The sequence below is a fragment of the Diceros bicornis genome, chromosome 17, assembly GCF_020826845.1.
Source record: "Diceros bicornis minor isolate mBicDic1 chromosome 17, mDicBic1.mat.cur, whole genome shotgun sequence".
NCBI classification, from domain to species: Eukaryota; Metazoa; Chordata; class Mammalia; order Perissodactyla; family Rhinocerotidae; genus Diceros; species Diceros bicornis.
The window spans coordinates 55,968,695-55,981,491 of NC_080756.1; the positions used below are offsets into that span (position 1 = coordinate 55,968,695).

The window sequence follows — 12,797 nt, forward strand, 5'->3', positions numbered from 1 at the left end:
GCTTTTTAATTTGGTGTAGTCCCATTTGTTTATTTTGCTTTTGTTACCCTTATCTGAGCAGACAGAGCCAAAAAAATATTGCTAGAATTGATGTCAAAGAGCTTACTGCCTATGTTTTCTTCTAGGAGTTTTATGGTTTTAGGTCTTAATTCAAGTCTTTAATCCATTTTATTTTTGTATGTGGTGTAAGAAACTGGTCTAGTTTCATTCTTTTGCATTTAGCAGTTGAGTTTTCCCGGCACCGTTTATTGAAGAGACTGTCTTTCCCCCATTATATATTGTTTCCTTTGTCATAGATTGATTGACCATGTAAGCGTGGATTTATTTCTGGGCTCTCTCTTCTGTTCCATTGATCTATGTGAATATTTTTGTGCCAGTACCATACTGTTTTGATTATTATAGCTTTGTAGTGTAGTTTTAAATTAGGGACTGTAGTACCTCCAGCTTTGTTCTTCTTTCTCAAGATTGCTTTGGCTATTTGAAGTCTTTTGTGGTTTCACACAAATTTTAAGATTATGTGTTTTAGTTCTGTGAAAAATCTGGTATTTTGATAGGGATTGCATTGAATCTGTAGATTGCTTTGGGTAGTTATGGACATTTAAACAATATTAATTCTTCCAATCCATGAGCATGGTATATCTTTTGTTTGTGTCATCTTCAATTTCTTTCATCAATGTCTTACAGCTTTCAGTATACACGTCTTTCACCTCCTTGGTTAAATTATTCCTAGATATTTTATTCATTTTGATGCAATTGTAAATGGAATTGTTTTCTTAATGTCTATTTCTGATATTTCATTATTAGTGTATAGAAACACAATAGATTTCTCTATATTAATTTTGCATCTTGCAACTTTACTGAATTCATTTATTAGTTCTAGTAGCTTTTTGATGGAGTCTTTCAGGCTTTCTATATATAGTATCATGTCTTCTGCAAATAGTGATAGTTTTACTTCTTCCTTTCTAATTTGGATGCCTTTTATTTCTTTTTCTTGTCTTGCTTCTGTGGCTAGGACTTTGAATACTATGTTGATCAAAAGTCAGCATCCTTCTCTTGTTTTTGATGCTAGAGGAAAAGCTTTCAGCTTTTCATAGTTGAGGATGATGTTAGCTGCAGGTTTGTTATATATAGCCTTTATTATGTTGAGGTATGTTCCCTCTATCCCCACTTTATTGAGAATTTTTATCATAAATGGATATGGAATTTTGTCAATGCTTTTTCTGTATCTATTGAGATGATCCTATGATTTTTATACAATGTTTTATTAATGTGGTATATCACGTTGATTGATTTGTGGATGTTGAACCATTCTTGCATCCCTGGAATAAATCCCACTTGATCATGGTGTATGATCCTTTTAATGTATTGTCGAATTCAATTTGCTGATATTTGTTGAGGATTTTTGCATCTATGTTCATCAGAGATATTTTTTGTAGGATATTCCCATCTTTGTCTGGTTTTGGTATCAGGGTAATGCTGGCCTAATAGAATGAGTTTGGAAGCATTCCTTCCTCTTTAATTTTTTGGAATGATTTGAGAAGGATAGATATTAACTCTTCTTTAAATGTTTGGTAGAATTCACCTGTGAAGCTGTCTGGTCCTGTGCTTTTCTTTGTTGGGAGTTTTTTGATTATTGATTCAATTTTGTTACTAGTAATTGGTCTGTCAGATTTTCTATTTCTTCCTGATTCAGTCTTGGAAGATTATATGTTTCTGGGAATTTATCCATTTCTTCTAGGTTGTTCAATTGTTATGTATAATTGTTCCTGGTAGTCTCTTATGATCCGTCAAGTGGCATAAAATTTTTAATGCTATCTGTTCTCCTAGTGAACAAATCAAGGAGACTTTCAGTGTGGTAGATAGATGAATATGAAAGAAACATAATGTAATCATTTCCAAAAATCTCTAAGAAACTGTAGAATATATGATCTTAGGAGGGGAAGGATGCATAGTTGGTAAAACGCAGAATAGATTTTCATGTGGATTCACTACTCTTCCCTCCCATGTGGTTTTATATAAATTTTATAGAAGAACTTCTTTCAGTGAGGTTTTGCATTGAATAGTCACGAAAATGAATGCTGACTCACAGGGACTGGACCTAAAAGAAAAGAGGATGCAACAAGCAAAGATCTACCTTCAGGTCAAAGGAAAATGTAGCCCCCTCTGCCTTTCATTTCTATTGCTTTTTGGTGTTAAAAAGAATCTGTTTCAGGGGATATTTTCAGTTAGCCTGGCATCAACCAGCCAGGGAACAACACAGATGATCAGGAGTAACTCTTATAGGCTGGGCCAATTCTGATTAGGAGGACAGGATGGACAATTTGTACCAGACCCAGGGTTCCTTGCAAATCCTTTGCAAGGTTAACTCTTCTAGGATGCAATCATCAGACAGACCCCATGGGGGTAGGTGAAGATACTACCATACACTCTATATCCCTCTTGGAGATTTATTATTCACGTTATATTAATGGTCCTGCAATAAAGAAACTTGTTTAATTCTTTTCGTTCCAACTGTATTTGTTCGTGTTATTGGCCAAGGTTCTTAACTGCAGACATTGGAATTCACTCTGGCTAGTTTAAGCAGCAAAAGGATTTAAGAAGAATAAATGGCTAATGGAATATTATTTAAGGGCAAGAGAGCCAGGCTCTGTGCTACATAATCAGGAATAACACTATCCACACTGCAGGAGGGGTTACAGGGAATACCACTGCCTCCATCTCTTGGCTCATATGGCTCAGATATTAAAAGATGAGAATTGCATACCAAAGAGTCACATCCACAAAAACTGCAATCTGAACCTAACCAGCTGTCTTCATCTGCTTGGGTTGCTACAACAAAATAACATAGCCTAGTTGGCTTAAACAACAGATATTTATTTTTCATAGTTCTTGAGGCCATGAAGTCCAAGGTCAAGGTGCCAGCAGATTTGGTTCTTGGTGAGGGCCGCCATCTCACTATATGCTCACATGACCTCTTTGTCTGTACATGGAGAGAGAAAGCTTTGGTGTCTCTTCCTCTTCTCATAAAGGCACTAATCTCATCATGAGGGAGTCCCATCCTCATGACCTCATCTAAACCTCATTACTTCCCAAAGGCTCCATCTTCTGTATCACATTGGGAGTTCGGGCTTTGACATATGAATTCTGGAGGGAACATAAACATTCAGTCCATAACACCAGCCACTCTGTGTTCTTTAACTTGTGTGCAAGATTTATATTCAATTAAATAAAGAATTATATATATATGAAATGTCCTTTATCTTCTCAGAGTTTAGTTATTTAGTTTGGGAGACAAAATAGATTGCACGTGACTGGGTGCTCTGTATGTGATACAAACTCAGGATTCAGAGTAAGTAAAGGTCAGGCAAGGAGCAGTCAAAGAAGGCTTCATAAGCAAAAGGGTTTCCTCCAGGCTGTATCTGTGTCTTGAAAGAAGGCTGCCATCATCATATATAACAAGTTGGTCTGCCATTATTTTGTTTAAGGAAACAATTTCTCTTGGGTGTGGATATATTTTCTAAACAAACAACAGACTGACTCAAGCCTATCAAAACACCTCCTGACCCAGGTGGTGCTACAGATGGAGAAGGTAAGGCCCAGAGAGATGGTGGCTCCCTGTCCAGAGTCTTAGGGCACATCAGAGTCAAGGCAAAGGCAAGAGCCCAGAATCTCTTTCAATCTGTTTAAAGGTTTCTGAGTGCTAAGTTCCTTGGGTTGAATGGAACTGTTAGAGGATATATGATCCATTTCCTTTCTCCATGGAAAACTACACCAGAGTCACTGCTTCCATGGGGGCTATAACAGTCTGAAAGATCTCCAGAAAAAGTTGCTCTTTGGTCTTCCTCAGAAACACACTTACAGAGCTAAAGTTATGATGGAAAAAATTTAGTTTACCTGAAAAGAGAAACCCTTTTTAATGAGAGCCCTACTTCAAGGAATGAGAATCCTCAATATTCCTTCATAACGCTTTGTCATCTCAGTCTTCAGAATGGGTCTCACCACCAACAACCATTAATTAGACTGAATGCTTAGGGTGTTTTTCTGCCCCTACACTGGGACAATCTCAGGGGGCCCTTGGGCACATGCTTTTCTTGGAGGAGGATTGGTGAGAACTTTGGTGTCTGGGCGTCTCATTCCACCTCTCTGCTTAAGTTAGCCTCTAGTCATCAGTCAGGCAATTGTCAGTCTTGAGAAACTCAACTCTCAACTGCTCTGTTCCCGGCTTTGATTGAAAGTCACTCAGTGATAGTTATCAAGCAAAGATGGCAAAACACATGGTTGCTGTTCTCTAGAAGCTTACCATCTCAGGGATCCCACATTTGTTATGGACAAATATCCAGAAAATATACTGACCAAAAAAGATGCAACAAAGCCACATATGGCCCCTTTGAAGCTGTGACACCAGCCCCTCCACCGCTACTACAAAGGAAAGTCTCCATTCCCTTTTAAACATGTGGAGAAGACACCGGTCTTTCCAGTATGTTGTTATTCTGCTCTGGATGGAATTGTATACAGCTTGTGGGCATGAGATGCCCTTTTTTCATTCCTAGACATCTGCTCTACCACTTAGCCCATCTCTCTGGACCCAGAAGCCTTTTATAGAGTGTGAGAGAGGCAAGAACTCAGGCATATGCTCGGACAGTGTGTTGGCATGTTCCTCACCCATCAACTCCATCAGTTCCATAACAGGTAAAACTAACACACAGCTGTTTGCCTTGAAGGCTAAACTTTCTTGCTTATGCCTGATGTGTGTTTAATACACCACACTTTAATTGATGGAAATTACATATTAATGTATAAAGCTATGAGCAAGTCACTTCTTTAAGTCTCATTGTCCTCATCTCTTGATGAAAATGATGGCTTTGTAATCATCTCTAAGGTGCTTTCATTTCAGCTCCAGCGTTCTATGAACCTCTCATCTATTCAATGAAACTAGTCACTAATGATTTCCAATACAAGTCATTTCTGTTTCAAAAGGTTTTTTCTCATTTAAGTTTCTAGTCTAAAGGACACATACAACATAATTATGTAGTTAAATTCAGGGATGTAGAGCTAAAGTTCTTCCACATTTAGACCAAGGCCTTTCATCTCCAGCATTCTCTATAATTCCACAGGTTGGGTTTTGAGTTTGTCACATGAAAGTACTATGATTATGACTATTGGATCTTTCCCTCCCTACTCAGAGCCCACTCTCAATAAATTAGACCCATCTAATCCAGAGTTCAAGCACCTGGCGATACCTTTATGTATGACATGATTGAGAAACATAAAATAAGCAATTAAAAAAGGAAGTCTTTCATGGTCAAAAGAGAAAAGACAGTTGAGCCTGACAGTGAGGAAGAAGTAGTATAAATTATAAAAATTAGACCCAGTGGTCTTTAACTCTTTGGTGGATGTAGCACACCTCTGTAAGGCAGAGATTGTCAACAGATCTGGGTTTAAATCCAGGCATTACGGTATACTTACTGTGTGACCTTGGGAAAGTTGTTCTAGAAAGATTTTTATCCAACACGGTTATGTAAAAATACAGCTTAGATATATGCCCAGCTATCTAGAAAATAGAAAATACGGACATGTGAGAAAGGAAGAACCATTCTTGGGGGTTACAGGTAGCCAAGGTGTTACTGAGTGTCATTGGATTTGTGTTTACAAGTGATGCTTTCGTAGTGTTACAAGTCCAGGGAGTAAGACTGAGAAAACCACCTCGGGAACACTGCTTTTTTCTTCTGTTCTGGGCCTAATGGCTTTTGGTTCACATTGTAGCTCTTACGTCTTTCAGAACCTGCATCAAAGTTTTTCCCCAAGGGAGATAAATATTAATCTTAAATGCAAGATTTGATTTTTAAAAATAGGAGCAAGTCTGAGGAGTTAGGTAGGTGATCATAATAGACAAGAAGATTTGGGGTAAAAAATATGATAAGGTAATACAGTTGTAAGGTTGATCAATCTCAGCGGCATCATCTACTTCTGAAAGCGATGTTCTAAGATTCTTCCAAAGAAAATTTAAAAATGTTAAAGACTACTGAATTGACATTTTTTAGTAAGTAGGTAGTCAGCTATAATTTATCTATCTCCCTGACGGTGCAACATTCTGATTAGATTCTGTGTGTGTGAGTATGTGTATGTGTGTGCATGTTACAAAAATTACCACAACTGCAATTCTGAGGGCTTTGAGAATCTTACACTCTAGCAGGCTTCTTGAATTAGATTGTTTCCCAATCTTCAGTCATTTGTGAGCCAACTTTTAAAATGTTTCTCCACATCTACCTAAACAGCTATTTACATACTAATTTCCTCTAAACCAATTCACTTTTTATTTAAACCCATAACATTTCTGAAAATGGAAAACTAACACTATCAGTTACCAGGAATAGCAAATAACAATAGAAAGAAATACAGCAAAAACAAAACACTATTAACCAATGACATTAGCCTAAGACCCGCATTCTCTTTATTAAAAAGGAAGACGCACAAGCACGGGGGAGCTGTTAAAGGTGTCCCAGCAGCAGACGGGGATTTTCTCCTTGACTGCAATCAGAGGGACCAAATGAGAACAGGAAAGAAAATAACTCCCCCAGGTGCTCAAATGAGATGTAAGGCCGAGGAGTGTAGAGACCTTCCAAAGGCGTCACATGGACTGCTAGTGGAATGTGTACTTTGCTTGGGAAACATTGGTTTAGAGCAGTATTATCACCTCTTAGTCCCAACAGGTCTCCACAGGGCTGGCACAGATACCTGGCATGTCCAGGAATACTGTACAGTTGCCTTTGGGACCTTGACTAAGCTTCATCAGCTCTCTCAGTCCTCTTCCTTTGCTACCCCTAAATCTGGCAGGTGCCCCAGACAGGGCCCCTGCAGAAGCCCACCTCTGTCCAGGCACATTGCACCAGGCAGCTGCATGTCCCACCTTTGCTAGGCCTGGTTCAGAGTCCCTGGAGATGGAAAAACGAAATGCTGCCAAGGGGGGCAGTAAAACTGGGGCACTAGGCTCTTGAAAGGCGGCTCTGAGACTAATGCGGACAGGATAATAGATAAATCTGGGTTGCGTGGTCTGGTCTTGGACAATCCCCACTCATACAACCCCGGACTCCTGGGGCTGACATAGTTGTGGCAGATGCTTTCTGGAGAGGAGGTTTTAAACATTACAGGCTCCAGAATAATGCTCATCGGCAGCGCCTTCTGAGATGACTTCAGACATGGCGAGCAGCATGACAGAATCTGATCTCATGCTATTTATTACCTGAGTCACTGATGGGGGTTTCCCTCATTCCGCTCCTCCCTGCACCGCCTTTCCCCATAAACTTTGGATCCAACCTGCATGGTGCCCCTTAAACATGCCACACCACATCCCAAATCCTCGCTGTAATTTTATCTCAAAGTAGCTTCAGTATTCCTTGAAGCAAAATTGGAAATGGGCCTTCTGTCATTCAGGGAGATGGATTTGTGTGTGTGAAAGGGTAAATGCTGTCTTTTTCAAGTGCCAGATTATCTCCTGGGCAAAGTCTGAGACAGACAGAGCAGATAGACGGGTGAATATTTCCACTGGCAAAATGTTCCCCCATCGTTATTCTTACTAAAAGCACCAAATCACATCCCAAAATAGCTGTAAGATACCCCTGGACTCAGCTGGTAAGATTTTATAAACTTTCTTCTTTTTTGGGGACATGTGATAAATGTTACATTTCAAGACATAAAACAGTCTCTCTTTAAAGCCATCACAGGCAGAGGTCTGTGTTCTCAAATACAGTGGAATCTGGCCATTTGACAAAAGTTTAAGGAACAAATTTGAACTTTGTCAGGTGTCAAGAAAAGGAATACATAGCTCGGAGCTTGATGTGTTTCTCTCTTTGGCCCATTTAGGGCTTGGTTCTGCCTTCTTTAATGGGGCTCGAGGCATGTGGAGCCAGGGTCTGTGAAGAACTGCCTGGAGCCCAGATTCCTGCGGCAGGGAGGCCCAAGGTGTGACAGACAGTCACCAAGGTCTCAGAGTGAGCCCATGGGACACAAGCAGAGGAAAGGCCCTGAGCCTTCCGGCCAGACTTTCTCAGACTTATTAAAAAGGGACAGAAAAATAGCAGATGAAAAGGATAAGGGAGTAACATCAAAGGAGTTATTTTAACGAGCGTGTGCATCATACGGTCGGAATCACAATCTGAAGTTTTCCAAATGGCCCATCTGTATGTTATACAACTTGCAGGATTCCTGTTAAATCCCACTCTTGAGGGACTTTCTTTATTAATTTTTTTAAAGGTCGCTGAGATCTCCGGGAGGGAGACTTCTGGGAAGGAGGGGTTTACAAGAATTATTTGTGGATGTTTTTTTCCCTCATTGTTTTTGACCTACCCGCAGTGGAGTACACTGCTGACCACAAAGTCATCCCCTAAGCCCCACTTCTGCTCTTGCCTTCTTTGCCACATAGTCTCACAGTGGCCTTCTGTTCCTTTGACTGCTCCTTCCTTGCCCTTTGAAATCTCCTTTCCCTCTTCCTTCTTAACTGCTGATATTCCTTCCCTTCTGCTCCATCCACAGGTGGTGTCTTTGCTAGGGTTTCAGTTGCTCTTTCTATGATTATTCTCAGATCTCTAGCTCCAACACAGACCTGTTTCCAAAGCTCTAGACCCATATATAAAATTGCTTACTATATGTCCCTACTTAGTTGTCCCATGGGCTCCTCCATCTCACAACTCCTCTCCCTCATCTTCTCTAGTGTTCCCTGTCCTAGCTGTACCACCATACACACGCATGCCCAAAGACCCTGGGAATCATCCTTTGTTCCTCATTCTCCTCCCTCTACATACAATTCACCACCAGCTTCTTAACTCTACCTCCTAAGTATGTTTCAATCTGTCTACATCTCTTGGTGTCCATTGCAATCCCCCTAGACTCTGCTGCCATAATCTCTCACCTGAACCACTGCATAAAATGGCTTACAAGGTCTTTGATGCCATGAACTTGCACTACCTTTTCAGTCTTATCTTTCATCACTTTTTCTCTCCTACTCTATGCTCCAAGCATTTTGAACTCCTTTCAGTCCCCTCTATGAGCCATTCTCACATTTGCCTATGGCTGTTGCACAAATAATTCCCTCTGCCTAGAACACACATTTACCTGTCACACCACTCTCCCTCTTTCCCAGCCTTCTTCTATCATCTTTCATCATTTGTTTGGTTTACACATCTCTTCCTTGGGGAAAACTTCTGCTTTAAGTAAGGTTATGTTTCTTTGTTTTATTTTCTCATGATTACCTAAACTTCTTCCTTCATAATACTTATTACACATTATCAGTAACCCTTGTTTGTGTCCATTTTCCCAGCTAGACTACCTCATTAAACACATAAGATGTCTTATTAGTCACATTTATCTTTTCCTGGAGACCATCCTCTAGAAACCCTTCATTCTCCTGTTCAAAGCAGAACTGTTTGTTCACTACACCTTCTAGAGAGTTACCAATCCCAGTTAAATCCAAAACCTCCTTTTTCTGATGGATTCCTTGTTTGCTGGATTCTGTATTGTTATCTTTCTTGCTGTGTATCTTTGGTTGGTGAAATTCAACCTCCAGGAACATCATGAGAAGGGATGCATAGAAGGATATCTTTTTGGAAACTTTGCATGTTTGAAAATGTCTTTATTCTGCCTTTGCACTTGATGTATACTTTGGCTGGGTATAGAACTCTATGCTAAAAATCATTTGCCTTCTCAAAGTTAACACATTTTCCTGGAGTTTTCTAGTGTCAAGGACTGCTATTGAGAATTCTAATATCTTTTTGGTTCCAAATAATGTTTAGAGAATCTATGTTTGTCCCTCTGGACCTGGAAGCTTTTGGAATCCTTTTCATTATTCCTAGAGTTCTGAAATCTCATGGTAATATGCTTTGGTGGAGGTTCTTCTTCTTGATCATTATGCTGAGTAGGTTCTTCTAATTAGAAAATGCACATCCTTCACCTCTGGAGCATTTTCTTATATTTGTTTGTATTTTATTTTCCACCATTTTCTCTCTCTTCTCTTTCTGGTTAAATGTTGGAGTTCCTAGATTGATTAGTTTTTTTATCTTTCCTTTCTTATTGTCCATTTATTTGTCTTTTGTTCTTTTTTTTTTTCTGAGAGTTTATGGATTTTTAACTTCCTATCATTTTATTGCATTTATTTCAGATTTAGAATTTCCCCAGTTCATTTTCTCCTCTGAATAAAGTTTTTGCTCCTGTTGGTGTTGGGAAGTGATAGTCACCTGGGCAATATACGTGGACAGAGGCATTAGGATCTACTGATCCTTAAACTGTGCATTGATCCATCACTACCCCCTGCCTTTGGTGACACCTGGTGCCTGCAATTCCTGAGCTTTTTTGAAATTTTGCAGCATTTATTGGCTTGCTTTTCTCTGCCATCTTTCACTATAGGCGCTTGGTATTCAGCCATCACAATTTTACTAAATCCATCATCCACTGTCCATCTTTCAAGATATTTATTAACAATTCTCATATACTACTGTATTCATGACTATTTTCTTTAACCTTGTGGTTTTATACATTTTTAAATTCATTCACTGTCATTTTAGTAACATTTCAGAAGTGGATAGGGATATAAGCATGTGTTCAATTTTCCATGTCTAATTAAAAGCACTCGTTATTCTTTGCTAAAGATTAGGCCAAGTTTTCTGATTACCAGTACCTGGAGGAAAAGTCTCAATTTGGGTTCTGGTTCTAGACCTCCTCTTCCTTTTTCCCTCTCTTCTGCCCTTTTTTTCCTTCCTTCTTTTCTTTTCTCTCTCTTCTTTATTTTTTTTCTTCATCCTCTCCTTCTGTCCTGACTCACAGACAAGGTCTCAGCCAGTCCACACTGTTTGGCTTCAAAATCTTTAGGCTCCATCTAGGTTTTTCTCAATTTCTTATCACAGAATTATTGCTTGCTATTTTATTATAAAATATTTTACTTTACTGCTGCTTCTATGTATCTCAACTCATTCTTTAAATCCTCTGTGATGGTGATGATGATGATAGGGATAGTGATAGATATATTTATGAGCTCTTAGCATGTACTAAGTCCCAAGTTAAGCATGTTACATAGATTATCTTCTTTAGCTGACCCTGTGGGCTAGTTAACATTTATTTTATCATCTTATAGATAAGGAAATTAAAGCTTATGGAGTTTTAATAACTCTCCCAAGAAAATATAGCTGGTGAGTTGTGAAACTGGGTTTTAAACAACTGTTTTCTGACATCAAAGGTCAGACTTTTACTCACTACAATATATGACATCTTCTTGATGGCAAATGATATTAGACAAGACACTGATCAAAAAATTATTTTGAACGCTTAGATTTCCACTAACTGTCAGAAGCACTCTCTAACAATAGATTGAGATGCCTAATGATATCGAGTGCTCCTTTGGAAATAGCTAAACAGGGGTTGGATGATCTTGTGTGAGGAATGTGTCTGAGGGATTCCTGCATTTGGAAGGAGCATGGATTTCAAAATCACTTTAAAGTCTTCAAGTCTATGATTCTGACTCTTCTGCTGTTAGTTCTCTGCTGATGTCCTAGAAACTTTCTCTTAGATTGATTAGCAGAATTGGCACCTTGCTCCTTCACCTATTGTGTATCAATGGGAAGTGTGAAAATTCTACACCCTCAAGCATATTTTAGCATTTAATATTAAAAATAATAATAGCTATCATCTATTGAATGCTTACTATGTCCAGATATTGTGCTAAGGATTGTATAAATGTTGTTTCACTTAATTCTCATAGCAACCCTGAGAGGCTGGACCACTATTATCTTGTTATCATTCTAGACCAAACAAATTCTGAATATGGTTAACTTAGTCTACTCGGATTGCCATAACAAAATACCATAGACTGGGTGACTTAAACAACAGCAATTTATTTTCTCACAGTTCTGGAGGCTGGAAAGTCCAAGATCAAGAACTGGCAGAATTTGGTTTCCAGTGAGGGCCCTCTTCTTGGCTTGCAGATGACCACCTCCCCGCTGTGTCCTCACATGGTGGAGAGAGAGAGATCACTGTCTCTTCCTTTCTTATAAGGCTACCAATCCTGTTGGATTAGGACCTCACCTTTGTGGTTTAACCTTTATTACCTCCTAAAATCCTTATCTCCAAATACAGTCACATTGGGGGTTGGAGCTTCAACATATGAATTTTCAGGGGATACACTTCAACCCATAGCAGTGGTAGACAATGTTTAGCTTGGCTTTAATGGAAATATGATGCTGTTTATGTTATTAAGACCTGAAAATTTTGAGCTGAGAGGAGAGCATCTTTCTACTACTTTCTGGACATCCTTTCTTCCTCATGAAGAGGGTGAATAGATCACCTGTTAGATGATAGGATGGTCTCAGTATTTGGCAGGAAGGGCCAACTCTCTTGTTGCTTATCAAACAGCAGGAAGAATTCAGTTTCTTTGGGTTTAAATAAATCTGATCCTTTGTGAGGGGAACCTTTCATTATCCTGATAAAGAACCTCCTCAGGTGTCTTTAAGAGAAAAGTAGTCTCATTAGTGTTCCTCTATCTGTCTTTGAGTCAGAAATGGGTTTAGTGTCAAAATTTAGTTTTTTCTTTCTGTCTGTCTACAGAACTAACTCTATCCTCCAGAGGTTTTTGGTGACTGGTCCATTTCTTTCCCAGGAAGCTAAAGAAACTATTTCGGAAGCTGAAAGATGAGACAGAACCTGGAGAAACTGACTCTGCCCATTCAAAGCATCCAGAGCAGTGGGACCTAGACTACAGCTTGGAACCATACACTGGACTGACTCCAGAGTACATGGAAATGAGTAAGATCCCATGA

The 12,797-nt window shown here is 39.2% G+C and overlaps 1 protein-coding gene across 1 annotated transcript in view; it reads left to right on the plus strand.

Moving 5' to 3' along the window:
- Positions 1-12,797, plus strand: part of ANO2 (anoctamin 2) — a 323,597-nt gene that overhangs the window by 262,189 nt on the left and 48,611 nt on the right. Inside the window, exon 20 of the mRNA XM_058559006.1 lies at positions 12,638-12,783. Coding sequence (XP_058414989.1) covers positions 12,638-12,783 — 146 coding nt within the window. The remainder of the gene's footprint in view (positions 1-12,637; positions 12,784-12,797) is intronic.